The 26444-nt window shown below is 56.3% G+C and overlaps 1 protein-coding gene across 5 annotated transcripts in view; it reads left to right on the forward strand.

Annotated features, from left to right (window-relative positions):
* The window catches only part of RASGEF1A (RasGEF domain family member 1A), a 74465-nt gene that overhangs the window by 27630 nt on the left and 20391 nt on the right, over positions 1–26444 (forward strand). For 2 of the 5 annotated variants that reach the window (XM_079793434.1, XM_079793439.1), the window contains exon 1: positions 17168–17322. The exons of 1 other annotated variant lie outside the window; for it this stretch is intronic. Coding sequence is in view for 1 of the 4 variants with exons in the window: in XM_079793439.1 (XP_079649565.1) it covers positions 17305–17322 (18 nt within the window). In the remaining 3 variants the exon portion in view is untranslated. Of the gene's footprint in view, positions 1–16643; positions 16828–17167; positions 17323–20398; positions 20958–26444 lie in introns of those variants that run through there. 2 more of the 5 variants (XM_079793441.1, XM_079793431.1) reach the window with 2 other exon arrangements.

Raw genomic sequence — 26444 nt, forward strand, 5'->3', positions numbered from 1 at the left:
AGTATATAGGATTACAACTGACTTTGTGTATTGATCTTGTATTCTGCAATCTTGCTGAACTTACTTAATAGTTCTAAAAGTTTTTTTGTGTGTGTTGATTAGGATTTTCTATATACAAGATTATGTCATCTGTAAATAGAGATTGCTTTACTTCTTCCTTACAATGTGGATGACTTTTATATCTTTATATTGCCTAGTTGCCCTGGTTAGAACGTCCAGTGCAATAGTGGATAGAAGTTGAGATCTTTTTAAATGCAGATGTTTACAGCTAGAAGTTTTCATCTAAGCACTGTTTTAGCTGGATTCCATAAGTTTTGGTATATTGCACATTCATTTTCATTTATAGTTAGCACTTTAAAATTCCCCTTGTGATTTTCTCCTTTTTCCTGTGGTTATTTAGGAGCATATTGTATAATTTTCACATACAGGGCAGAATAAAAGTAGGTTTACAGGTGTGAGTACAGAAAACACAGTTATGCCCACCCCTGCATTTGTGAATTTCCAAGATTTCTTTCTGTTATTGACTTCTGCTATTCCATTGTGGCCAGAAGACATACTTTGTATGATTTCAGCTAATTTAAACTTATTAAGACTTGCTTTATGACAGCACATGGTTTATCTTGGAGAATGTTTCATGTGCATTTGAGGAGAAAATACGTTGTGCCATTGTTAAGTGTGCTATACATGTCTGTTAGGTATAGCTGGTTTATAGCATTGATCAAGTCTTCTATATCCTTACTGGTATAGTTGTTTTATCCATTATTGAAAGTGGGGTGTTGAAGTCTCCAACTATTTTTGTTGAATTGTCCATTTTAGCCACAATTCTATCAGATTTTGCTTCTTAAATTTTGGGGCTCTGTTATTAGGTTACAGCCTCTTGACCGATTGGCCCTTTTATCATTATAAAATGTCCTAATGTTTTCTTAAAGTCTATTTTATCTGATAAAGTTTATTTTGTTGATATTAAATTCTGTTTTGTTTGATAGAGCCATTTTAGCTGTCTTTTGGTTACTGTTTATATGGAATATCTTCAGTTCTTTCACTTTCAACCTATTTGACTTTGAATCTAAAGTATGTCCCTTGTAGAAAGCATGTAGATGGATGATGTTTTTAAATATATTTGCCAACCTCTGACTTTAATTGAAGTGTTTCATCCATTTGCATTTTACTAGTATGTAAATTACTGATAAGATAGGGTTTGCTATTTGTTTTTCATATGTTAGGTCATTTTTTTCTTCTGTTCCTTCATCATTGCCTTCTTTTATGTTGAGTAGATATTTTTAGTACCATTTAAACTCCTTGCCTTTATTTTATATATATTTTTGAGTTATTTTCTTAGTTGTTGCTTGGCAGATTACCATTAACATCTTAATTTATAACAATATAGTTTGCTCCTCTTTAGTTCTATTACCTCCTCTTTCCTTTGTGCTCTTATTGTCATAAAATTTACATCTTTATACATTGTGTACTCATCAGCACATATTTATTTATTTATTATTATTTTAAATAATTCTTTATTGTTGAAAGTATTACATATGTCCCCTCTTTTCCACCACTGATCCCCTCCAGCACCCCCGCTCCCCCCTCCCCGCCCCAGGCCTTCAGCACCCTATTGTATGTGTCCATAGTTTAACTTTATGCATTCAAGGTCTTTGGTTGATTACTTCTCATCCACCCACCCTCCCCCATCTTCCCTCTGAGATTGCGCACTCTGTTCCATGCTTCCATGTCTCTGGATCCACTCCATTCTTCAGTTTATTTTGTTACTTAGATTCCACATATGAGTGCAATCATGTGATACTTATCTTTCTCTAACTGAGTTATTTCACTTAGCATAATACTCTCCAGATCCCTCCATGCTGTCTCAAAGGGTAAGAGATCCTTCTTTTTTACTGCTGCATAGTATTCCATGGTGTAAATGTACCACAGTTTTTTTTATCCACTCATCTACTGATGGGCACTTGGGCTGTTTCCAGATCTTAGCTATTGTAAATTGTGCTGCTATGAACATAGGGGTGCCTACATTCTTTCTGATTGGTGCTTTCCGTTTCTCAGGACATTATCCCATTTTCTCTATCCATTCATCTATTGATGGACATTTAAGTTGTTTCCATCTCTTGGCTATTGTAAATAATGCTGCAGTGAACATGGGGTGCAGATATCTCTTCAATATAGTGATTTGTTTCTTTTGGATATATACTCAGAATTGGGATTGCTGGATTTATACCTAGAAGGGTATTGCTGGATCTATTTTTAATTTCTTGAGAAAACGCCATACTGTTTTCCATAGTGTCTGTGCCAATTACAATCCCAGGAAACATGCACAAGGATTCCTTTTTCTCCACATCATCAATCCTCAAGCACATTTGGTAGCTCTTATCTTTTTGAGGATAGCCATCTTAACAGGTTTGAGGTAGTATTTCATTGTGGTTTTGATTTGCATTTCCATAATGATTAGAGATGTTAAGCTCCTTTTCATGTATCTGATGGCCATTTGAATATCTTCTTGGGAAAAAAATGTCTGTTCAGGTCCTTTGCCCATTTTTTAAAATTTCTTTATTGATTAAGGTATTATATATGTGTCCTTATCCCCCCATTGCCCCCCCTCCACCTTCCCACTCATAACCTCACCCCCGTGTTGTCTGTGTCCATTGGTTAGGCTTATATGCATGCATACAGTCCTTTGGTTGATCTCTCCCCCTTATCCCCACCCTCCCCTACCTTCCCTCTGAGGTTTGACAGTCTGATCGATGCTTCCCTGTCTCTGGATCTGTTTTTGTTCATCAGTTTATGTTGTTCATTATATTCCATAAATGAGTGAGATCATGTGATATTTATCTTTCTCTGACTGGCTTATTTTGCTTAGCATAATGCTCTCCAGGTCCATCCATGCTGTTGCAAATGGTAAGAATTCCTTCTTTTTTACCGCAGCATAGTATTCCATTGTGTAGATGTACCACAGTTTTTTAATCCACTCATCTGCTGATGCTTTGCCCATTTTTAAATTGAACTATTTGAGTTTTTGCTGTTGAGTTATATGAGTTCCTTATATGGTTTGGAACCCTATCAAATGTGTGCTTTGCAAATATTTTCACTCATTCCATAAGTTGCCTTACTTGATTTCTTTGAATATATTTAAAGTAGCTGATTTAAAGTTTTTGTTTAATAAGTCGAATGTACTTCCTAGGGGCAGTTCTGATTGCTTTTTTGCTTGTGGGTCATATCTTGTTGTTTTTTATGCCTTTTAATTTTTGTTGTTGTTAAAACTGGACATTTAAGATAACTTAATGTGGCAACTCTGGAAGTCAGATTCCCCCTCCTCCTCAGGGTTTGTTGTCATTGATGTTTTTTGAAGACGTTGTTGTTTGTTTAGTGACTTTTCTGATTTAATTCTGCAAAGTCTGTATTTGGTGGTGTGTAGCCACTGTAGTTTCTGCTTCATTATGTTAGTTGTCATGTAACGAAGACAACTTAGAGGTTTCCGTCAATGCCTGGAACCAGAAAGTCTCCCAGTCTCTGCCCAGAGCTCCGTGTGCATGTGGGGCACACCTCACCCTCAGCCGGGTGGATGAGAACTCTGCCTGAGCCTTCATTTCCTGTTTGTTCAGAGCCTCCAAGTCGGCCAGGGTGAGGGCTCAGGATCTCCTCAGTGCTTCTGTGAGCATGTGCACAAGCCTGGGCATGCGGTGAATGTGGCCTTCTGGATTCCAGGAATCCACTGCAAGCTTTTAAAGCTCCTGTGGACATCTCATTCCTAAGCCTTGTCTCTCAAGCTTTTTAATTATTGTTCGCTCCAACTGTTATCTACTGCCTCAGGCAGCTGAGAAGTTACATGCCTGTAATTGCTCCGACAATCAATCCCGGAGAACAGGCTTTTTGTACGAGGTGAGCTCTGAATCAGGTCAAATACAGGATTCATGCCGATGGGATCTTTCAGGAACTAGCGGAAACAATGGCAGTGTTCTGGGAGTGAGGCCTCGGGAGAGTTTCAGCTCCCCACGGCGGCTTCCAGGCTTTTCATGACGAGTGGGGGGGTTTCAAGGCACTGGGAGCTAAGGAGTTGGGGGTGGGACCAGGGCAAGTTAACGCCCCCCAAAGCTTATGATTCTTACTGAGGTCCAGCTACTTTTTCTGTGCCAATAAATACTCCCTAATCTATCCAAGCTCTTGATTAGTTGCTGAAGTTCTAAAAAAGAAGTTGATTCTGGTTTTCTTGTTGCTTTTATGGGACGAGAGCGAGTTTTCGGAGGTGATTACTCTGCCATCTCACTGCCCTCGGCCATGCTCTTTTGAGAGCAGGTCTGTGATATCTCTTTAAGCGGAAAATGCACATAATCTTTGATCCAACAAGTTCAATTTCAGGAGTTTATTCTTCAAATATGGTCACACATTTGGCTAAAGACCTTTGGTCAGGAGCGCTGGTTGAGGAGTCTTTGTGGTCACTGGGTCACAGCGGAGTGCCCGTTGCTAGGGGACTAACGGTGCCTGGGGCAGCCCAGCCGCCAGCAGAGTCCCACAGCTGGTGCAGAAGGTGAGAAAAGAGCAAATTGGAAACAGTGTGTGGGGCGCGAGCCCTTTAGCTCAGAAGACGAACCCTGTATCGCAGGTCAATGATTTCATGAACACAGAGACATTCTGGAAGGTTGCACACAGGAAACTGTTAGTAGTGAAGTCTGGGGTGGGGGGGGTGTGTGTGACGCTGGAGCCTGGGGTGGGAGGGGACGTGCTTTTCCTTGTTTGATCTTTTGTACGGTGGAGTGTTTTCTCATGAGCACGGTAGTGCATTTTCTGTTTTAGAATGGGCAAAATAAACAAGCAAACTAGGCAAGTCAGTGTGTGGGTCATGGGTGAGCCCTGCGCAGGTAGGTCTGGTCGCCTTCTCTTCCTGGGTTCTAGGGAGAAGAACGAAGAGCACTCCTCTACAGGCCGTGCCCGCCCCCAGGGGTCCTGGGACAGAGGTGGGGCCCCAGAGGGGACAGGGCACATGCTCTTGTCTTATCGGTGTGACTTCACCTGGTATCCTCAGGACAGGCCTGTCCAGCCGTGGCCCCGGGTCGCCACTCAGTGATGGCCGGGAACTGGGGCACTTGCCAGGGGACCGCAGCTGCCTGGTAGGGGGAGCGGGTGTGGCAGCTTCCTTCCGAGCCTAGGGTTCTGGGAAAAACCTTCCTGGGACGTTTGTGCTGTTCTAGGAATAGGCTGGTGCACAGACCCACATGGGCTCCTGCACGCACGAGTCGCCTCGTGTCCAGGGGCACCGAGTCCCTTTCCACAGTCTGGAGCATCATTTTCTCTCTCCGGCTCAAGACAGGCTCTGTCTGCTCAGATGCTCAGGGGCCGGCAGGTGCAGGGGAGGAGGGCACGGCTCCCGAGGCCCATGCCCTGCTCTCACCTGTCAGCCTCCCGGCCTCCCTCTGACACTCCCCAGTGCCTCTCCCAGCTCAGATGGCCAAGTGACTGTCAGGGTCGCTCTGTCCATCACAGCTAAGACAGAGAGGGCTAGGGGGCGCTCATGGGATTCCCGGCGCCCGGGTGCCTCTTCAGGTTGCAGGACCTTTGTAGGACTGCATGTAGGTATGGAGATGGGACAGTGGACAAGGAAGGCCGGGGAGGGACCTACTCTCCCCAGACCCAGGATAACATATAAGTAAACTGTCAAAAGCATGTGACTCTCCCAAAGAGCTGAGGCCAGTGAAGTAAATAGGGGAGCTCACCCACCGGGGCCCATGTCCTGCTGGGTAAAGCCTGTCCCTGAAGGGGCTCAGAGGCACCTGCCCAGGCCCTGGCACACCTCTGCTCTTGGCTCCTGCTTCCCACCAGGCCCGGGGCTATGCCGGGCCGAGCTCATGCCCAGGGTGTACAAGGGGCGGGTCTCAGTGTGCCGTTGCCCAAGCGATCGCAGGGCTTGTGTGTCCAGAGAAATGTCTTGGTGGCTGGGGCTGTGTGTCTGAAGGGGCCCCTGGGGTCACCCGCGGGGTGATGCCCGTGAGGAGCAGCCAGGAGGAGGAGAGCCCCGCCAGGCTAGCCTGACCGCCGCCTCCTAATCCAGGCAGGCGTGACCACCTTCACTCCCAACCGCACCCAAGCCAGCTGGTCCTGAGCACCCCCTTCCCCTACCTGACACACACGAACACACTCACCAGGGAGCGCAAATGTGTGTTCTCCGGCTGGGTCTCCTCTGAGCACTGTGGGCAGCGGCAGGCGACCTTGTGGGAAGGAGAGGGGCGTGGTCACTGACCCGGGCGTCCCTAGGTGGGTGCAGGTCCCAGAGTCTTCCCTGATCCTGGAGCAGAGGCGAGCCTGACCTAGACATGCTTGTGATGGGCACAGCTCTTCACAGCTGTCCGGCTGCCTCCAGCCTCTGGGCCCTCCCCACAGAGCAGGAAGGACGTGGCCCAGGGTCTCCCAGGGACTCTGGTCTCTGGGACTGAACTTCAGGACTGCCCTGCCTCCTTTCTGGCTGACCAGAGGGCGGTGACCTCAGTCTCCACCTGGCGAGCCCCTGCCCAGGCGGGAAATGAGGACAGAGGGCACCGGAGGCATGTGTCCTCTCCTTGCAGGGCCTGGGCGAGCCATCCTAATGGGGGAGGGGGGCGGAGAGCAGTGGACACGAGGACGGGGTACTGTGCACCCCTAGCAGGCAGGACCAAGGCGTCTGCCTGGGACCCACGAGTACTGACCCTTTGGAGCCAGAGGCAGGGGATGCAGAGACATGGGAGACCAGGCCCCCCACCCAGTGTGGGCCCTGGGCATGTTCTGCCCAGACTGGGGTCACATGGCCCCAATTCCTGAGGCGGAGGAGATGGGGAGCAGCAACAACAGCACAGCTGAGTCCCCACACATGGAGACCAGACACTGGAGGGGTGTGCTGTTCCCTGGGGGGCTCCAGGTCCGAGAGGAGAGCGGTGGGAGGGGCGGCCCCCAAGCAGCTCGGCTACCCCCGCCAGGCTAATGGACCTGCTGGTCCCACCTCTCTGCCCAGCAGCCTCAGGACTTTATTCTGTGTTATCCGAGGTGGCCAGCTGCAGGGCCCTTAAGGAATTGCCAGTCCAGATGGGGAAACTGAGGCACACAGAGGGGCAGGGCTTGCCCAGGGCTCCACAACAAGCCTATGCCCCCAGTCCAGGGGGGCTCGTCCACCGCCTGCACTCAGATCCCAGGGCCATGCAGCGGCCCGTGTCGCTGGGCTGGTCCTGCGCCCCATCGTCGTGTGGAGGAGGAATTAGCCATGGATTCTGGCATCTGTTTGTTCTCCATGAAGAAGGATTTTTGGAATATCGAGATAACCAAAATCCACACAAGCCACGCTTGCACTTCATACTGCAGGCACTTGGGCAGGACACGCCAGCAGCTCAGAGGCTGGCCCCTCTGGGTGCACGGAAGGGTCCAGGGACAGGCTGGGGTCCAGAGGAGAGAGGCAGTCGCCATGAGGGTCTTGTAACCGGACAATCAATGGGTCCGTGCTGCCTGTCACTACGTGAACCAATGAAGCAGAGACAGGGTTGAATCATATATGAGCGTTTATTCCAATCCTGCCGGCAGCATGGGAGAGCAGCAGGTCATCCACAAAAACCTGCTCTACATCCCACCATAAGCCAGCTGCTTATATTGGGTAAAAGGCCAAAGATTACCCGGGGAAGTAGCCAGAGGGTATGCCAAATGGGCAGTTAACAGGTAAGCAGAGGGCTGGGGGCTTCAAAGGGCTGGCGATTCTGGCTTCTGGCTCTGGTGTCTGCAGCAAAGTTCATCTTTCCATGATAATAGGCAGCTCCAAAGGGGGAGGGGCTGGGTCCCAGTGCGGCTGCCAGCCAGGTGAGAAAGTGCCTTCCTTAATCAGAATAAAACAATCACGATTAGCAGAGCATGATTAATATTTCTTACAATACTAGCTGGTGCCCCAACATCCTATTTCTGCCCCATCAGTCTTGGGACATCTTCTGGGAATGTTCTTTCCCTTGATTTCAAGAGTAAAAGGGAATACGTATTCCCAAGATACACATCCCCAACCCCACCTGCAGCTGTGGATTTTGAGAGATTGGGAAGAAGTGAGGGTTCCTAACCCGGATTCACATCCTAACTAAATGGCCTCAGCCTTGTTTCCCCCTTTAAAAGTGGAAATAAAGCTTTGATCTGCAAAGTCAGCCCTCTACTGCAGGGTCCGCATGAGCCCTGGAGGAGGGCAGATGCTGGGCTTGGCCTCCTAGGCTCTGGGTGGGGAGGCTGCAGGGAGGGTGCAGCCCCGAGGCTGTTGGTGGACGGCTAGACCTAGTCTGAACCAGTGAAGTGCTTCCAGCCAGTTGGGAAGCAGCTGCTGCAGGTTTAGCCCCAAGGAGGTTAAGGCTGTCAGCCCAGCTGCCCTGTGAGTGCTGCGGAGGCTGTCAGAATCCTCAAGGCGTGCTGCCCAGGTGAAAACCTCTCAGGTAGCATGCACCCCCCACCCCACCTCCCACTCGGCCACTCTGCTGAGTTCTGGAGGATGCCCAGGACAGCCAGGAGCGTCCAGCGGTCTTTCGCTGCAGCCGCCCGCACTGGTCTCTCTGTGCCTTGAATGCACCAACCTCCTTCGAGCCGTGGGGCATTCACACTTGCTGGGCTCCCTGCCTGGCGTGTCCTCCTGGTGCCTTCACAGGCTGGCAGCCCCGCCCAGCAGTCTCTGCTCCAGGCTCACCTTCCAGGGAGGCCTCCTCCGACCCACACACTCCGTGCCGAAGCCTTTCCCATCACCAGCTATAATTTTGTTCATTTGTTTACTTGTTGACCATCCTGCATCCCATGGCCCTAAGAGAAACCCTGAGAGCAGAGCAGGGACTGTGTCTCTGAGAACTTAACACGTAGTAAATGCTCGTCCGCCCTGGCCAGTGTGGCTCAGTTGGCTGGGCATCGCCCTGTGCACTAAAGGTTTGCTGGTTCGATTCCCATCAGGGCACATGCCCAGGTTGTGGGCTTGATCCCCGGTAGGGGGCGTGCAGGAGGCAGCCAATAATTGTTTTGCTATCACATGGATGTTTCTCTCTTTCCTTCTTCCTTCCTCTCTCTCTCAAAATCAATAAAAATGTGTGTGTGTGTGTGTGTGTGTTTTTAAGTGACTAGTCTAGTTAGGAATGCAAATTACCAGCCAATTGTTGAAGAACCCACAAATGAGGAATGCAGTTCCAGGGCCCTAGTGATCCCTTCCTCCACACCCGCACCTGGTCAGACATCACTAATCTAACACAGAACATTCGACTCAAGGAGCCTAGACGGGAGCTCTGATTCTCCCAGAGAGGCCCTGTGGGGAGCCACTAGCCCTCCCTGAGAGGTGGTGGGAGGAAGACTAGGGTGTAAGGTGCAGGCTGTGCGTGGGCTGGCAGTCCAAGGTGAGGCCCTTGGTGTTGCTCCAGGGTCAGGAAGACTTCCTGGAAGAGGTGATAGGCATTGGGGCAGAGGGGGAACGAGGACAGTTTGGAGGGTGGGTAATAACGTAAGTCTTGGAGGTAAAAATCAAGTGGACACGTCCCAAGACAATAGAAACCAGCCTGTGTAGAGAGGAGGGCTCCTATCGGGCTGTCTCGGGGACCCACTTGCCTGCCCCCAAACAGCTCCCACAGGGTCCCTGCCAGCACCAGGCAGAGCCTTCTGATGTGCCCGCTGGAGGGCGGAGCTTGAGGGGAGGAAGGAGCTTGTGGAGGGTAAGGAGAGGAGAAGTGAAGGGCATGAGGCTGCTTGGGGACTCATCTAGGCCTTTATGACAGAGCTGAGGGACAGCCCGTCAAGGACCCAGGTGTCTGGAGGGTGCTGCTCCCAAGCGGCCATGCTGCCTGAGGCAGCCACGCTGACATCCAACCAGGAGGTCCCAGGCTTCTCTGATCCTCACGCCCTCACCGCATCTGCCCGGGCGCCCTCCCTCCCTTGCTCCACCCTGGCCTGTGGAGGACCTTGGGGGGCCACTGCTGGCGCAGCCCTGCCTCCACCAGGCATCCTCGGGAGCCCCGAAGCCTCAAGGCCTGGTTTTAGGAAAAGAACCTGCATGGTGTTATGCCAGGGACAGAACTCCTCATGTTGACTGGAGGGAATCTGGGAAACACTCAACAAGGATAAATGAAGAGAAGGGGAGCAAAAGAGGGCCTGAGAGGAGAGGCCGGTGGGCCCCACACCCTGATTAACTTGCAGTGTGTATGTGCTCATCTGTGTTATAGGCGTGCGTGCGCACACACACACACACAGACACACACACACCCACAGGCTTGCACAGTACAGGCATACACGCGCACAAAGCACATGTGCAAATGCGTGCACACAAGAGATACGCACACACGGATGCGCTGTGCTCTAAACCAGGCCTGCTGCCAAGGAGCGGCTTTTCTCCCGGGAGGTCACCGATGGAACCAATCCCTGTCACCATTTCTCTCCTGCAGTGACCCCTCTGTCCCCCGCACCCACGCTAGCACCCTGTATGTGTTACCTTTGGCGTGATTTTTGTAGATTTCACAGGTGAAAATCAATGACCAGGCTTTTTGTGGCTCTGAATTCAGCGATTCGCCTCTTGTTGATGGGCCTTCCCTGCTTCCTCATGTGCCCGCCCCTCCCCCTCTCCCCAGGCGCCGAGGGGGAGGCTCTGCCACAAGGACCTTCACTCCTGGCCCTGGCCCCACTGTGTGCCGCCGGCTCCCGGGCAGTCCGTCCTTTGCTGGGTGAGGGTGTGGGTGTTGGGAGCTGTGGTGGGGAAGGGTCCCAGCCTTCTCTGCCCCATGGTCACTTTGGTTGGGCCCTTTGTGGGTGCCTGGTACACATCAGGACCCCTTCATCTCAGGGAGGTCACCGGCCCTGGCCTCTGCCTGCAGGGTGACCGGCAGCCTCCTCCTGACCTCCCCACCGCAGTGCCATCCCGGAGGCCCCGCAGATGGCCGGAGCCTCACTAGGTCCTCTGCCTTGGGCCTGACCCCTGACCCTATGTCCTCTCCCCGAATGGCTTCTCACTGTCCCCCCGTGCCTTTGCACAGGCTGGCCCTCAGTCCTGGCCCTGCGTTCCAATCCAAGTCCTCACACTGTCTTCCCGAACATCCGAGCCCCCACGCGCCCTCTGAGGCCCAGGCCGGCGTGGCCTTAGCTAGTTCTGGGGATTTGGTCTCCCGGCCCCACGCTCCCTGAGTCTGGCAGCCCACAGTGCGGCTGAGTCCTGGGTGGACCCGGCTCGCAGAGCTGGCAGAGCGGCTCCTGGAGGGCCTCTGTCTGCAGGAGGCTGGCGTGCGCGCTCAGATCCCTGGGAGCCCGTGCGAGAGGACGGTCCGAACCCTGTGGTGCTTAACATAGATCCCAGCGGAGCACACCTGTGCCCTGGAGGTCCCGCCGCCCAGTGACTGGGGAGAGGTGGCGGGCTTGTGTCTGTAGCACCTGGAAGCCAGGCAGCCTCGCTCCAGCTTCCTGCCTGGCCGGGCCTCCCCCGCGAGGCTGGGCTCGGGGAGAGGGGGACAAACATGAGGCAGGGCTCGTGCTTCGGACACTCAGGGCCACGGCATGGGCTGGCAGACGGACCCGTGTGGCCGGCCCGCAGGGGTGGGGGGCACATTAGGAGGCCCTTCCTCAACCCTGCAGGGTCTCCTGGAACACTCGAGAGAGAGCGCTCTGTGGTCACACACCGCTGAGAAACGCTCTGCCCAGCGGTTGCTCTAGAACACGGCTGCCGCGTGCAATGCGAGGGTGCCGGGTCGTGGGGCGAGTGGCCTGGGAGCCACTGACTTCTGCCTGCAAAGCACGCCCCGCCCGGGCGAAGGGGGCCCTTTTCTGGTTCCCACCAAGGCGCTGCGGGAAGAGAAGCCCCTCCCGCCCGGCTCGGCTGAGGCTCCGAGAAGCCGGGGAGCCCAGTGCTCAGCGCTGACCCTAGAGGCCGCTCCCCTGCAGCCGGGCAGGGCCATCCCGTTTGCGCCGCCTTGCCGGAGCTCTGGGCCGTCTCCTCCCCTGGGAGGTGTGGGGGTGCGTCCACAGTGTCGGCTTGTGGGCTGGTGCAAACCCAGATAGCGGTCCCGCCACAGGGCACCCTGCCAGCGCTCGTCACAGGGCCAACACGATGGGGCGGGGGCGAAGGTAAAAGCAGGCTGGGCCGGGTGACCCCCATGGGGGAGCGCAAGCACAGTGGTCTGGCCCTCCTGCCTCAGCCTTCCTCCGCCCTTTGGACGTGACAGCCAGATCCCAGGTCCTCGTGGCTGTGGGCCCGGGGACAAGGCACCCTCCTGGACCTCAGCCTCTGTCCCCGACAACGGAGAGAGGGGCGTGCTGGACCGAAGGCCGCTCTCCCTGCCCTTGCGCCTTCCCCAGGTGCTCCCTGGTTGGTTGGTGTTCATCAGACACCCTGTCTCTCTCCGGGCGGTCAGGTGCCACCTCCATGCCCTGCCTCCCGCCCTCAGCCTGCGTAGCCCTCCGGGGACACCGCACACCCCTCTGCCTGGGAAGCAGCACCCACCCAGCGTGCGGCCTTAGCACCGTCTGTGAGAAAGCACGTCCTGAGTGCCGTGTTTGGGTGGGGACTGAGGCTCACGGACGCGGGTGACATCACAGGCTAGAGGCACGCCCTTCCTCACCGCGACAGACACAAGCACACGCTCTCTTGGACTGAGCGCCCTGCTGTCCCCAACCCAGAGGACCGCCCAGCCCCAGGGAGGTGCCTGCTGGAGGGCCCAGCCTCCGGGTCTCTGCCCTCAGCCCTGGGACCCCCAGGAGCCAGAAGTCTCCCTTCAGCCTGACTTCCTGGGCCCGCTCCGGGGGCAGCTGCCCGCAGCAGGGCTTGTAAGCCTGGAGGCCATACCCCTTGGCAAAAGGGATGTGCTCCGAACTGTGCCGATCACAGAACCGGAACCAGGCCCCTCAATGTCAGGCGGACCTTCGCCGGGCCAGCCTCAGGGCCAGAGGAATGGGACGTTTGGGGTGCAGCCAGCAGGTGGGCCGTGCAGGCCCCGTCTGGGGGAGTCGGACCTTGGGAGCTGCTGGCACTTGCCAGGGAGGCTAGTCTGGGCTTCCGCAGCCTCACTCCAGAGCAGGCCCAATAAGGGGGTGCTGTGCAAAGGAAGTTCTGCTGTGAGAAATGAGTTCATTTCTTCGTGAGCAGGAGCCGGAGCGTGGCCCCTGTGAGACGTGGGGCGGGCGTGGAAAGGGCTGGAGCGGGGCCGCAGGCAGCCCGGCTGGCACTGCCGGTCCATCCCTCACACTCAGGGTTGGAACCCAAGCTCTGCCTGCCCGGCTCTCCGGGGGGTGAGGCGGGTGGTAGTTAGCGCTCGCCCTCAGTGCTGCCCCTGCGTGGTCCCAGGGGCACAGTACAAACTTGCATCCGTGCTGCTGCCAGCCCGGCCGCCCCTTGGCAGCCCCCATCCCGAAACCCAAGCCCCGGAGGTTTTCGTCTCGTAGGGTCTTTGTCTGATCCTGTCCGCACCCCCGGTGGGGCACCCAGCTTCCCACTTCCTCTGCCTGCCAGGCCCGTCGCCCTGCCAGAGCCACCTTCCATCGGCCAGAACCCAGACCTACGGCTGCACCTTTGTGAAGGCGGGAGCAGCCTCTTCCCCAGAGGGCCTTGGCCTTGGTCTTTGGGGCCTGAGGAGAGAGAGGCCAAGGCCCAGTGCCCCCGATGCTCCTTCCCTGAGTCACTGCTCCGAGGCGGGCCCCACAGACCGGGAAGGGCGCAGACAGCTTTGCCGGCCGGGTCCGGCACACCAGCTCTTGTTTGTTTGTTTTCTCTCTCAACTATTTTCAAAACATAATTGTTCTGAAGTGTAACAGACATGCAGAGAAGTGCACGAGTCTTCAGTGCGCAGCTCAGTGATTTTCCGGGGTGAGCACGTGGGTCACGGGCATCCAGCCCCGCAGCCCCACCCCGCCCTCTGACCTGGCCGTGCGGGAGCCTGACGGATGTGTGTGCGGTTTCTTGTGTCCACATGATGGGGTGAGGAGTCCTTGCGGAGGCTGTCTCTGCATCCTCAGCGCTGTGGACGCGCCCTGAGCAGACACCCAGGCCTGCTGTCAGGGCCGCCGTGAGAGTGCTGCGCTCCGGCTCGGGATGTGGCTGCTGTGTGCGTGAATAAGCGTTTCTGGTGGGTCTCCACCCAGGAGGGAATTCTGGGCCTGCACATGCCCAGCTTCCACACGCACTGTGGGACCCTCTTCCCTGCGGCTGCCCCAGGTCACACCCCCACCAGTGGCTGGGCGTTCCCATGGGGCCACACCCTTGTCAGCACTTGGCATTTTCTGCCTTTTCATTTTAGCCACTCTGCTGGGTGTATGGCAGTGTCACACTGTGGTTTTAATTTCCCTTCCCCATAACTAATGAACTTGAATATTTTTTCTTATGTTTATCTTCTTGCATATCCTTTTTTTGACATATATTCTCAAGTCTTTTGCCCATTTTTAAACACTCAGGTCTTCTGACTTTTGATTTGTTTGAGTTCTTTATATTGTGGATATAAGGCCTGTACTAGATATATGCAAGTATTTCTACATCTGCACACACACACACACACACACACACACACACATTTATTCAACACATAGGTGTCACGGCCCCGTGTGCAAACATGTCAGTCACTGGGGCACAGCAGTGAACAAAACGAAGGCCCTGCCTCATGGAGCTCGGACTCTCCCTAGAGGAGACTAGCTAAGGTAATGGGGTCCTGTGTGAGCCCACAGCCCTCCCTGCAGGACCCTGCTCCCTGCGCCCAGCCCCTCGCACAGCTTCAAGCAGGGGAACGGCCAGCAGGGGGAGCACTGGCACTCCTGGCCCCGCCGCCTTGGGCGCCAGGAAGGGTGTAGATGCAGTCCAGGCGCACCCCTGTGAGCGAAGGAGAGGGCCATCGTGTCTGCGAGGATGCTCCTGGCAGAGACAGTGGGCAGAGGGTCCTCCTTCCTCCCGGGGAAGCCTTGGGGGAAGCAGGCGAGTTCTGGGGGTGAGCGCACCTGGGAAACCACTCGGTGACGTACAGGAAGGCACCTGCGGCTGCCCGCCAGCTTGGCCGCCTCCTCTGGCTGTGTACCAGAAAGGCAGAGGGGAGGGCTTTCTCGGGGTGCAGGTGGCAGCAGGGCTTTTACCTGCTCACATGGACTCCCTGAGACAATACTGTGGACACCGTAGGGACCAGATGTCCCGCAAGGCTGTGGGGCAGGGCTGAGGACGGCGGGGACAGGTGGCCGGCAGGCGTCTCCAGGGCAAGACCCAGGCCCACCCGCTTTGGTGCTCTGTAGCCATCCGTGCAGGTCCAGGACCCAAATGCCCCGGCTGGCCTGATGGTGCCACAAGTCCCTTGCAGAGGCCACTGGAGCTTTGCACCCTCCAGCTGGCCTGACATGAGCAGCAGAGGCAGAGGGGAGCAGGGCGTGCGGAAGTGTAGGGGGCTGATGTGCTAGCAGCCTGCAGCCCTGGCCATTTATTATTATTTAATCCTCACCCGAGAATGTGTTTTTTATTGATTTGAGGGAGAGAGGGGAAGGGGGAAAGAAAGAGAAAGATTGATGTGAGAGAGAAACATCGATCGGTTGCCTCCTATCTGTGCCCCAACTGGGGATCAAACCCACAACCTGTTTGGTGTACAGGATGATGCTCCAACCAACTGAGCCACTCGGTCAGGGCAGCCGTGGCCATTTCTGCCTGGTGCCCTCTCTCTGCCCCCACTGCCCACCCATGGTTAGGACTGCAGGCGCTGAAGCAGTGAGAGCGGAGTTCCAGGCCTCGCAGGGAAAGTGGGGGCTGGGACAGAGCTCAAGAGAAGAACAGCTCCCGAAACTGGTTTGGCTCAGTGGATAGAGCATCGGTCTGCAGACTCAAGGGTCCCAGGTTCGATTCCGGTCAAGGGCATGTACCTTGGTTGCGGGCACATCCCCAGTAGGGGCTGTGCAAGAGGCAGCTGATCGATGTTTCTCTCTCATCGATGTTTCTAACTCTCTATCCCTCTCTCTTCCTCTCTGTAAAAAATCAATAAAATATATATATATATATATATTTTTTTTTTAAAAAAGAGAAGGACAGCTGCTCGGACCTCCTCACCCCCTTGGGGCAGGCCAGCCCGTGGACCCAGCACGGCCCCTCATTCCTCGAGGCAAATAACTGGGGAGTGAGGCTGCCCCCTTCTCCATTGCATGGGGACAGAGGGCGAGGTCCAGAAACCGGCCTTATCCGGGGCCCACAGCCATGGAGGAACTGGGAATCAGCTGTCAATTATTTTTTAATTTGTGTTACCAAAACTTAATCTCGTGACTGGTGAGGCGGCCGGCAAACAAGAAGGGGTCGCCGGGAGGAGAGAGCTGTCTCCTACAGCTCCGGGCAAAGGTGGGCATCCTGGGAACCACCTGGACACGGACAGGGGTCCCCACCTCGCTCCCCGCCCCAGGGCCTGCTCCTGAGCTCCCAGGGGCTTGACCAGCTCCTCTCTGGGCATCCCCTGCTCCTCTTAGTGATGGGTCCCCGGAATCTCTCTCCGGCTTCCTCTCCCACCAGCCTCTGGGCTCCCGGCTCCCCATCTCCCAGAGAGGGCGCTCTTCGGCCGGTCCGTCTTTTTCCTACAAACTCTGCGCGCCTGGGTGGGGGGCAGGAGCAAGGTGCAGGGGGACCTGTCACCTGACAGGATTCCTCCGGAGCGCTGGGGCTCCTGGGGGTGGAATGCGCCTCAGTGTCATGTGCCAGCGCCGCCCCACGCGTGTCTCAGATCGGCCCTCCCACCAAAGCAGCTGGTGTCCCCGTGTTCGCCAAGGAAATGGGAGGGCAGAGTTCCGCGTGACGCCCCAGGCCGGAGCGGTGCGGAGTGAGCGCCCCGTCAGGGGACGCATCCAAGCCGAGCGCTGGTGCAGCACCTCCGAGCTCTGAGAAGGCGAGGCCAGGTGAGGCAGGGAGAGGGGAGATGCTCGAGAAAGGAAATGGGGTGTAGGGCTCTCTGCGAGCGGGGTCTCACCCCCACGACCGCTCCCGTCCCGTCCCGCGCGGAGCCGGGCCCACAGCGCCCTGGCGGGGCCACAGCCGGGCACGCCCAGCACCGACCCGCCGCCGCCGGACGCTGGCGCCCCCGCTCGCCCCGTGCATTTCGCTCGCCCGCCCCATCCCGGCGCCGCCCCCGCGGCCCTCCACGCCGCCGGCCCCGTCCCAACCCCGCCCCGGCCCGCTCCCGCCCCGGCCCCCGCCCGCTTCCCGGCCCGGCTTCGCCTTTCCCGCCCCGCGTTTCCCGGCTCTGGCCCGGCTGGTCCCCGCGGAACCCCCGCCCCCGCCCACGCCTGACCCCGCCCCGCCCCGCGGAGGCCGCGAGCAGGAGGGAGGAGCAGGGCGGAGGGTGGGAGTGGACCGGCGGGGCGCAGGCAGCCAGGATGTTTCTGGAGTCCCAGGTAGGGCTGCGGTGCGTGACCGGCAGGTGGCGGGTCCTGGAGGCGGCGCCGCGGGGAAGCGCCAGGGAGACCCCGATTGCAGCAGGACCCGGCGTGAGCCGTTTCTGCGCCGCACACCTGGGGAAGGGGTTCTGTCACCGGGAGGGAGTGCGACCCGACCGTCCCCTCCCGAACACCTCCAGTCCGGCCCAGAGACAGCCCCCCCCCCCCTACCACTTATGCGTCATCTCCAGGGGCACCTGCTGCCAGGTGGGCGGCGCCCGGGGCTCAGGACGGTGGGATGGCCCGGCTGCCTGCCCTTCCTGATGGGCTGTGGCTGAGGGCACCGGCAAGCCTGGCAGGGACTCCTGTGGGTGAACAGGGCCAGGGAGGCAGGAGACAGCAGTCCTGGGAGCAGGTGCAAACAGGATGGCTGCCCGGGGACCGGCACAGTCAGGCTGGTGGAAACCAAGATTTCCCTGGGTCCTGCCTTAGACTCCAGGGGTCCGGAGCCGCCTGCTAGCCCTGGAGGAGGTGCAGGGAGGGGAGGTCTGTGATGAAGAGGCACGTGGGCGAGAGTGAGAGCATGTGAAACTTCTGCGTGTTTATATAAGGGGTGTGTGGGGGAGAGAGGAGAGGCCTGTGTGGGGCAGGATTCGGGGGCCACAGATGCCTGTGGGTTTCAGGAGAGTGGAGCGCCGGGTGCGGGGCAGCTTCCTCTCTGCTGGCGGGAGGCCAAGACCCTGCCCTGAGGTGAGTCCCGAGCATGAGTGTTGCCTGTCCACGGCTGTTGACGGAGGCCCTGCCTGTCAGACGCACCGCAGTGTGACCAGGTGCGCCCTCTGTTCCAACCCCCTGCGCTCGGCGCTGGCAGGCAGAGGAGGGCCTCTCTGGGACCAGCGATGACAATCCTGCTCAGCCTGGCTCCCAGGGCCCGACAACGTGGTGCGCAGAGTCCTGGCCAGTGCGGGGAGCTGTTTGCACCTTGGGGAGGGTGGACAAGGACGGCCTCGGCGTGTGCTCCTGTGCATGGAGACCTGACCCAGGGGAGACCTGATGTGCGGCAGTGGGAGAGAGGGGCGCGGCCGGAAGAGACCAGGCGGGGCTTTGAAGAGGAAGCCACCTGTGTGTCCAGGGGTCGGACGGGAGGCGGTGTCAGGAGCAGAGCAGGCGAGGACACTGGGGCCAGCGCAGGTGCAGGGGCTCAGGGCGCCAGGCAGGGAGGCAGCAGTGGAGGAGAGGAGGCGAGGCACAGGCCTCACTGATTGCAGGGGTGCGGTGCTGCGGGTGGAGAGAAGGCGCCACCGCTGGAAGGAGAGCATGGCCCTCCGCAGAGGGGAGAAAGGATGCAGGTGGAGCAGGGGGGTAGGTGGGAGGCAGTGGACAGAGTTGGGGAGCAGGCATCCAGGTTGTTTCTGGAGCCCCAGGTAGGGCTTCTGTGTGTGACGTGCAGGGTGGAGGGTCCTGGAGGCAACATGGGCAAGACCACCCACCCTCCAGCCAGGTGACCAGCCCCGGGAGAGTCCCATGTTTGGTGCCGTGTCATGGGCCAGGAAGGAGGCCTACAGGCCGGGTGGCAGCCCTGGGTGACAGAGCAGGCCCACTGGGGAGACCGTGTCCCTGGCCAATGGCTGAGAGACCCACAGAGCCATGGGGACCCAGGGCCAGGAGTGCTAATTTGGAGCCTGAGCTTGCTCCGCCCTGTGGGCTCCCTGCCACTTCCTGGCCACACTGCCTACACCTGTACCTGCTGCCTAAGGACAGCCTGGCCCTGGGCCCGGCCTGTCCAAGCACCCCACTCCCATCCTGCTGGGCTTCCTGCAAGGAGACGGGGAGGCCCTTCAGTGAGCCTCACCTGGAGAGGGAAGGTGAGCTGAGGGAGCCGCTGGCTCCTCTGGTATGACTGGGCTGCTGTGTGCCTTGGGGCTGGCTGAGGTGTGGGAATCAGGGGACAGCACCACCTGCAGGCCACATACCATCAAGCCAGGGACCAGTCTTCCAGGGCTGAGCAGCCTGGGGGGCCCCTTTGGGGAGAGAACCATGAATTGGCTTTGGGATGGGCAGGGTTTGACTTGGGCGCAGGATGGAGCTGGGGCACCTGGGGAAGGTGCCTGCACCCTCCACATCTCTGGGCTCCTTGGACTTCACCCTTCAGGGTAGCTGCTGGGAGTGACCAGAGGAGAGCAAGGTCTGTCGGGACTGGGGTGTCAGCCCGGAGACCTGTGATGTTGCCCTGCTTTTCCTTCGCTTAACCCACTGGAAAACTCCTGGTCATCCTTAGAAGCCAATCTAAAAAGTCACCTCCTAAAAATAAACAAATAAATAATCACCTCCTCCAGGCAGCCCTTCCTGCTTTCTCTTTTTAGCGTCAGTTCTCCCGCCCTTGTTCCTCCTCAGCACCCAGCAAAGACCCCTAATCCCAAGTTGCTCACACTGCACTGTGGTGTTACATTTGTCTCCCCTGGCAGACCCTGAGGTCCCTGGGTTCTATTTCCAAGTGTGAGGCACAGGTCAGCAGGGCCTCATGGATGTTTGGTCACCGAGTAAGTGAGGGAAGAAAGGAAAGAACAAGCCCGTAGTCAGGAAACAGCGCGTGGCCTGTTTCTGCCTCCTTGTTTTACACACAGGGAAACTAAGGCGTCCAGGGGCCCCAGCTTGCCTGAGGTCAGCCAGGAGGTCAGGGGTCAGAGCTTGCAGCAGCACGGGGAGCAGGGGGAGCCCACATGCTTTCTGGGACTGGCTGACCCCAGAGCCTGCTTGCCCTTGGGGCACCGGGCTAGGAGCATCGTCCTTAGGAGACGGAGAGCAAGTTCCTAAAGGAGGCTGGAAACCTGTAGGCCCCGCATAGAGGGCGGAATGGTGCCGTGTCAGGGGCCAGGAAGGAGGGCTACAGGCCGGGTGGCAGCTCTGGGTGACAGAGCAGGCCCAGTGGGGAGACGTGTCCCTGGCCAATGGCTGAGAGACCCACAGAGCCAGGGCGACCCAGGGCCAGCAACATGCAGGCACCTGCTCACACATGCCCCTCCCTCACGGCCACTGGAGTGAGCATTACAGTTTCTGCTCCCCGTGGACTCAGTGGGAATGTCTCTGGGGATGGGGACCCCTGTGCCCAGGGAGACAGGTAGGGAAGCTATTTATTTTTAAATATTGTATTAGGTAATTGATAATTGAACTCTCATCTGCTGGAACAGATTTTCAGTTGGGATTCCTGGAAAACCCAAGAAATTAATCCCATTACAGCACATAAGATACATTCTACCTCTCCATTTCTAACGTATTTTTTATTTATTTTCTGTGTTTCCTAAAAGGTGCAAAGCAACATTAAATAATGACAGTTGCCTTGGCTTGCTTTTATTTTAATGAGAGGGCCTCGAATGTCCTACGGTTAAGTCTGAATTTGGCCTTAAATTTCAAGTAAATATTCTTCTTCATGAACAGTATGCTCCATTCATACATTAATCGCCAAGTGTGTACACCAAGAATGGATATTCATATTCGGTTTCATCAAAAGCTTTCCTGTACTCAGCAAAACCGTCACAGTTCTGTCTCCGTGGGCTTGTTAACGTGTTGACGTATTAGCTCTTCTGAGCGAAATCATCCCGTGTTCCTGGACGGAATCCCAGGGGTCAGGCTCGACTGTGCTTGAAAGTGCTCAGGTGCGTCCCACTGATTTGATGCTCAGGGTATTTTTCATCTATATTAATAGGTAGAAATTCATATGTGCTTTCCTTTTTTATTGTTATGTATTGGTTCTGGGTGAACCGCTTAGTGGTTAGACAATCACATACTTTACATAGGGTTCCCCTCGATATGGCTCCCCCTGCACCAGGCATAGCTCTCGCAGGATTATTGACTATATTTCTTCCTAGGCTTTCCTCAGGGCCCGTGTAATTTTCTATTAGGGGGCATATTTGTCACGTTTATAAATCATAGTTATGTTAGCGTCATACAATGAACAGGAAAGGTTTTCAACATGAATCGTGTAGTTGAGCTAGTTTAAATATAATATAAAATCATTGTACTCTCCAAGGCCTGAAGTAATTCATTTTAGAAACTGTATCAGCTATGGCTTGCTTTTACTTTTCTCTGAGGTTTAGTTGGCTGTCAGCTTACTTAATTTGTACTATGGTTATTGGTCTTTCCGCGCTCTAAACATTTTTAGTGTATTTTGGTTACTTGTATTTTCTAGATAATATCCCAGTTCAAACTGCTTTCAGTCTTTTAGCACAGATCTGCATAGTGTATTTGTTTTAAGTTTCTTCTCCATATCTTCATTCCCAGTAGCTATATTTTTGCGTTTTCTCTCCCTCCCAGCTCCCTCCCACCTCCCTTCCCTCACTGCCATTCTCCTTCCTTTCTTCCATCGTTTTGTTGATTAGAATTGCCAGAGGTTGATTTTTTAATGTGTGTTTTCAAAGAAAATCAGTTCCTGAGTGTAATCAGCAAGTTCTACTCTCTTTCATTAAATCCACTAATTTATCTCTTAGTAATTCCTTCCTCCAGTTTGCTGATGTCTGTTTTGTTTAGAAACTCTTTTCAACTTCTTGAATCAAGAGTTTAATTCATTTGTTTTCTTTGTTCGTGTTTCTTTAAGATCTACTGAATTCTATGAATTTTTCTCCGGGTACAGCTTTAGCCATATCAAATTGCATAAGGAGTTACAAGGGTTATTTTTCTGATGTGTCTGTAATTGGAGTTTGATTGTTTTGCACCCAAACAGGATTTAGGGAAGATTTTGTGAAGTGGGTGAGCACTTTTGAGTCACCGTTTGCTTATTGACGCTCAGCGGCGTGTCCGTATCACGCTGCCCTGTAGGCTTCTGTCTGGGACCCTGCCGGGCTTCACTGGCGCTGTGATGTGTAAACGCTGCGATGGGCCCTCTGATGCAGGACGTGCCATCCTGTGTGTAGGGCGTGGTGTTTCCTGCATTTGTCTCTTCATGGTTCCACCCCCTCAACCCCCCTTGAGAGGATGCACTGCAGTATTTCCATTCCTTCCCACCAGTGTCTCCTTGGGTGTCTACCAGTGTCAGGAAGCGTAGAAAGTTCTGGTTGTCCTGGCTCCTGTCTGGCCCATGAGGAGGAGCTCCCTGCGTGGTGCTGGGCACCGGGCCCATTTCCTGGGCACAGCCTCCGTGTGGCCTCAGGCTGTCCTGGCCTCCAGGGCTGCCCCTACTCTGTAGGCAGCAGCGCCTTGGAGGGCGCTGTGGGGATGTGCAGGGTGGCCAGTAGGTGGGCAGTCCTCTGTGAATGTCACTCATTGGCAGTGAGAGAGCTGGGCTGTTTCAGGAAGGGCCCCCCAGGGGCACTGCACGGCGGGCCCTCTGACCCTGGCCAGGCCTCAGCCATCTTGCAGGGGCCCTGGCAGCCCCCACGGGCCTTCACCTGCTTCTCCCCGTCGTTCTCCTGAGTCTGCGCAGATGGTCCTGGGTTCGGATCAGATCGTGATGGTCACACTCACCAGGGTTCAGACCCCAGCTGCCCGGCTTTGGAGCTTTAAAACCGAGGTGGATGGCTTCAGCCCTTTGGGCCTGGTTCTGAGGGGCCCTGAGGGGTCCTTCCTGAAACAAGAAAGATGGGACTGTGATGTGTGGGGAAGTGCGCTGCCCTGGGGGGTGGGGCTGGAGGTGGCTGTGCTGGTGGGACTTCTGGGGGCTGAGCAGGTTCCAGCCGCCTGGCTGTAAGCCTCCAGGGCCAGGGGACACAGGGCATGGAGCAGGGAAGTTGCCGGTGCACAGGGAGTGGCGCAGGGTGGGAGGGGTTTTGTTGGAGGGTCAGGACAGGTTCCTGGTCCTGTTTCTGAGAGACTCTGGCCTCTGGACCAGGCCTTGGGCTCCGGGCCCAGCGGGGAGCTGGGTGTCCCCTCCCTCCACCCCTCGGGTGGCACAGAGACCTCTGCTCCTGAAGCACAGTGAGGTCCCAGGGACAGGAGGATGAAATTCAAGTGAAGGAAGTGGATTTTTGTTTGTTTTTTAAGGAAAAGTATTGTGTTTAACGTATCAGCCTAATTGGATGTCATTTAAAAATAAAAGAACCGTGTTCTTTCTTTTTGTATCCCAGCACCCCAGGTAGGCTTGGGGGGTGGAGGCCTGCCCCCCACCTGTTCATCCAGAGGTCCCGCCTCCCTGTCCTCCAGGACCCTCAGCTCTGACAGCACTTCACTGTCTTGCTCGCTCAGGGCCATGCTGCTTGGGAAGGGGAGCTGCTGAGCTGCTCCTCCCGGAACCTGGGTCCTCCTCCTTTCCCCGGCGGGAGCACCTGCTTGGCAGGAGTCTTACGCGGGTACCCCCCCCCCCCCCCCGCCTGGAAGGGGTCCAAGAGGAGCACTTTCCATTGAGGTGGGGTCTGCACCGGCCCTACCTCCGCCTCAGAGGCACCTGGAGGGACAGCAGAAGTGACAGGCCTGGCTCCTAAGATTTCCTCCGTTCGCACACGCGCTCGTCCTAGCCTGCGCCCCGCTCAGCCTCCAGGCACCGGAGTCACCCACCCACTGGGGGGCTCCCTTGGAAACTGATGGCATTGGCTCAAGAGGGAAAGAGGCCAGAGGTGAAGGGGGAGAGGAAGCCCCAGGCCTCCCCCGCCGCCGCCTTAAACCCGCCCCCCCCAAACCTGAGTGGGAAGCCAGTGGCTCACGGGAAAGGGCAGGGATTCTCTGAAACCCTCCCTCTCCTCCTCGCCGCTCCATCTCAATAATGGGATGGTTATTGTGGACAATGACATTTTGTCCCCTGGGCAGCCGCATAAGAAGCTGAGTGGACAAAAAAGGAGAAAAGGAGGAGGAAAAAGAAGACGAAAACCCAGACTCGGCAGAATTTGTATTTAGGAGTGCGAAGAGGAGAGGGCGAGATGCCTTCAGTCAATGCAGATAGTATCTGGGAATGGGGAGGAATTCAGAGGAAAAATATGAATCACGCATCTGCAACAAAGCCTTACTGACCAGCCTCTGTCCCCGTCCCCGGGCCGGCTCTGCAGAGGAGGTGCTGCCTGCTCCGGTTCCCATGGCAGCGGCCTCCCCACTGGAGTCTGGCTTACAGCCCAGAGGGCACGGGAGGGTGAGCCTGGCCACCCTCATGGCACCTGTGAATGTGAGCTCTTGAAGCTTGGCTTATACGAAAACGTCCCCCGCCGCCCTCTGGCCCCAGTGCCCACTGGGCTGGAAGGATGCCGAGGTGGGAGCTGCAGGGATGGGGCCAGCGTGTCCTCCCAAGGACTTCCCTGGTGGAAAGTCCAAAGGGGTGAGTGGGAGGAGGGTGAGAACTGAAGAGGCCTGTCAGAGGCGGGTCACCTCTGCCACTCCCCACCCGTTCCAGGCCAGGGCTGCTCTGGGCCCCACGTGCCAGGACAGGGCAGTACAAAGGCCATGAGCTGCCTGCTGGAAGCCGGAGGCAGCTTCTCCCCATGTTTTCGTTGTCTGTGGGGTGGGGGTGGGGGCACAGGGGCTGTGCTGGGCATGGGTGGCAAGAGGGGCCCAGGGACCAGGGAGAGCAGCAGCACCGCCCCCATAATCTCTGTCTAAGAAAGCAGTAGGTAACCTTGAGGACAAGTGCCCATCAGTGTCCCATGGTTCTGGTGTTGCCCAAACCCGCAGGTCCTAAGCATGCCCTGAGCACGGTGGCCTCATGCCTTGCTCACTGCCACCTGTGAAGTAGGTGCTGGCGGCGCAGAGGAGGGTGCTGGCTCCCGCTCACGGGGTGCCCAGGCCTTCCTCCCAGCCTGCTGGGCCCCCAGCTCATGCTTGCAGCCAGACCCTGAGTAGCCAGGGCTTTCTGGAGCTTAGGGGGACACATTTCAGCTCAAAGTTAGGAAGAACTTGGAGGGGGAAGGACAGCCCCCAGCGGGAGCTTCCTGCTTGGACCCCTCAGTTGTTGGGGGTTGTTGAGGTTGGGCCCTCCCCTCCCTGTGGATGGAGGATGCAGGGGAGGGGGGGCAGCAGAGCTGCCGGAAGTGGGTCCCCCAGGTTCTGGGATCCAACCACCTGAGCTGGAGGGCAGACAGACGCGGGGCCACCTGGGGCAGGTGCAAGGCCTGGCTGGCAGGGTCCTGGCTCCCAGAACCTCTTGCACCACTGGGATCTCTGGAAATGATGGTGAGCTAAGCAAGAAGACTCCCAAGTAGGGGTTGCTTGCCTGTGCTCCCCCCTTCAGGTGGTGTGACTTGCAGATACTCCCAGAGGGCCTGGCCCTGGCAGGTCACTGGGCGAGTGCCACTTAGCCCCAGGTGGGGATGGAGGCCAGCGGGGAACCGCCGTCCTAATAGTTCCAAGAAACTTCAGGTCCCAGAGTGGGAAGGGGAGGGGTGTGCAGTGAGGAGGGAGGGACACGGAGCTTTCAGGAGGAGATAATTAGAGAAGAGGGGAGAGGAAGGAGGACCTGAGAGGGCAGGCGGTTGAGCTGGGGGCGGGCAGCCCTGTGCTCCTCCCGCCAGAGGGTCCAGCGCCTGCTGCCTCTCTCTGCCCCCTCCCCCAGCACCCGGACCGCAGGTGGGACCACAGAGGCATGGTGAAGCCACCGTCCACTGCTGGTCTGCAGCTCTTGCTGCATTTTCCGGTCTGTGAGCCCAGCTGGGGACACCAGGATCGGAGGACGGAAGACTAAGTGAGAGGATGGGGGAATAAGGTGGTGCCGCTGCCTCTGCCGCCTGGCCTGGCCTGCGTGGGGTGGGAAGCCTGATTCTTGCCATGTGTGGCCAGAGGGAGGCAGCCCAAGACACAGGCCCGCGCTCACAGCGCAGGAGAGACAGGCACAGTGCACTGCCATCTGTCCCAGGGTGACTCTAGCCTCTGTCCAGACCAGGAAGCCTCCCAGCACCGTCACCTCTCCCTCTTCGAGATGCCACCTTCAGCATCCCGATGGCCTTAGCTGGGCAGGGGTAGCCCTCTCCCACTCCCCCCTTCAGGTGGTGTGACTTCAGGGTAGGCCCAAATCCTCACCCCTGCAGAGGACCCTCTAAAGTTTACCCAAAGGTTTTGCATTTGCTCAAAGAATCCCAGGGTTGGGGCCATCTTACCTAATAAAAGAGAAACATGCAAATTAACCATCACTCCGCTATGCCCACAGCCAATCAGAGTGAGTATGCAAATTAACCAAACAAAGATGGAGGTTAATTTGCATAAGCAGGTGCAGAGCGGAGTGAAGCCTGCTATGA

This window comes from Cnephaeus nilssonii (assembly GCF_951640355.1).
Source record: "Cnephaeus nilssonii genome assembly, chromosome: 16".
Taxonomy (NCBI): domain Eukaryota; kingdom Metazoa; phylum Chordata; class Mammalia; order Chiroptera; family Vespertilionidae; genus Cnephaeus; species Cnephaeus nilssonii.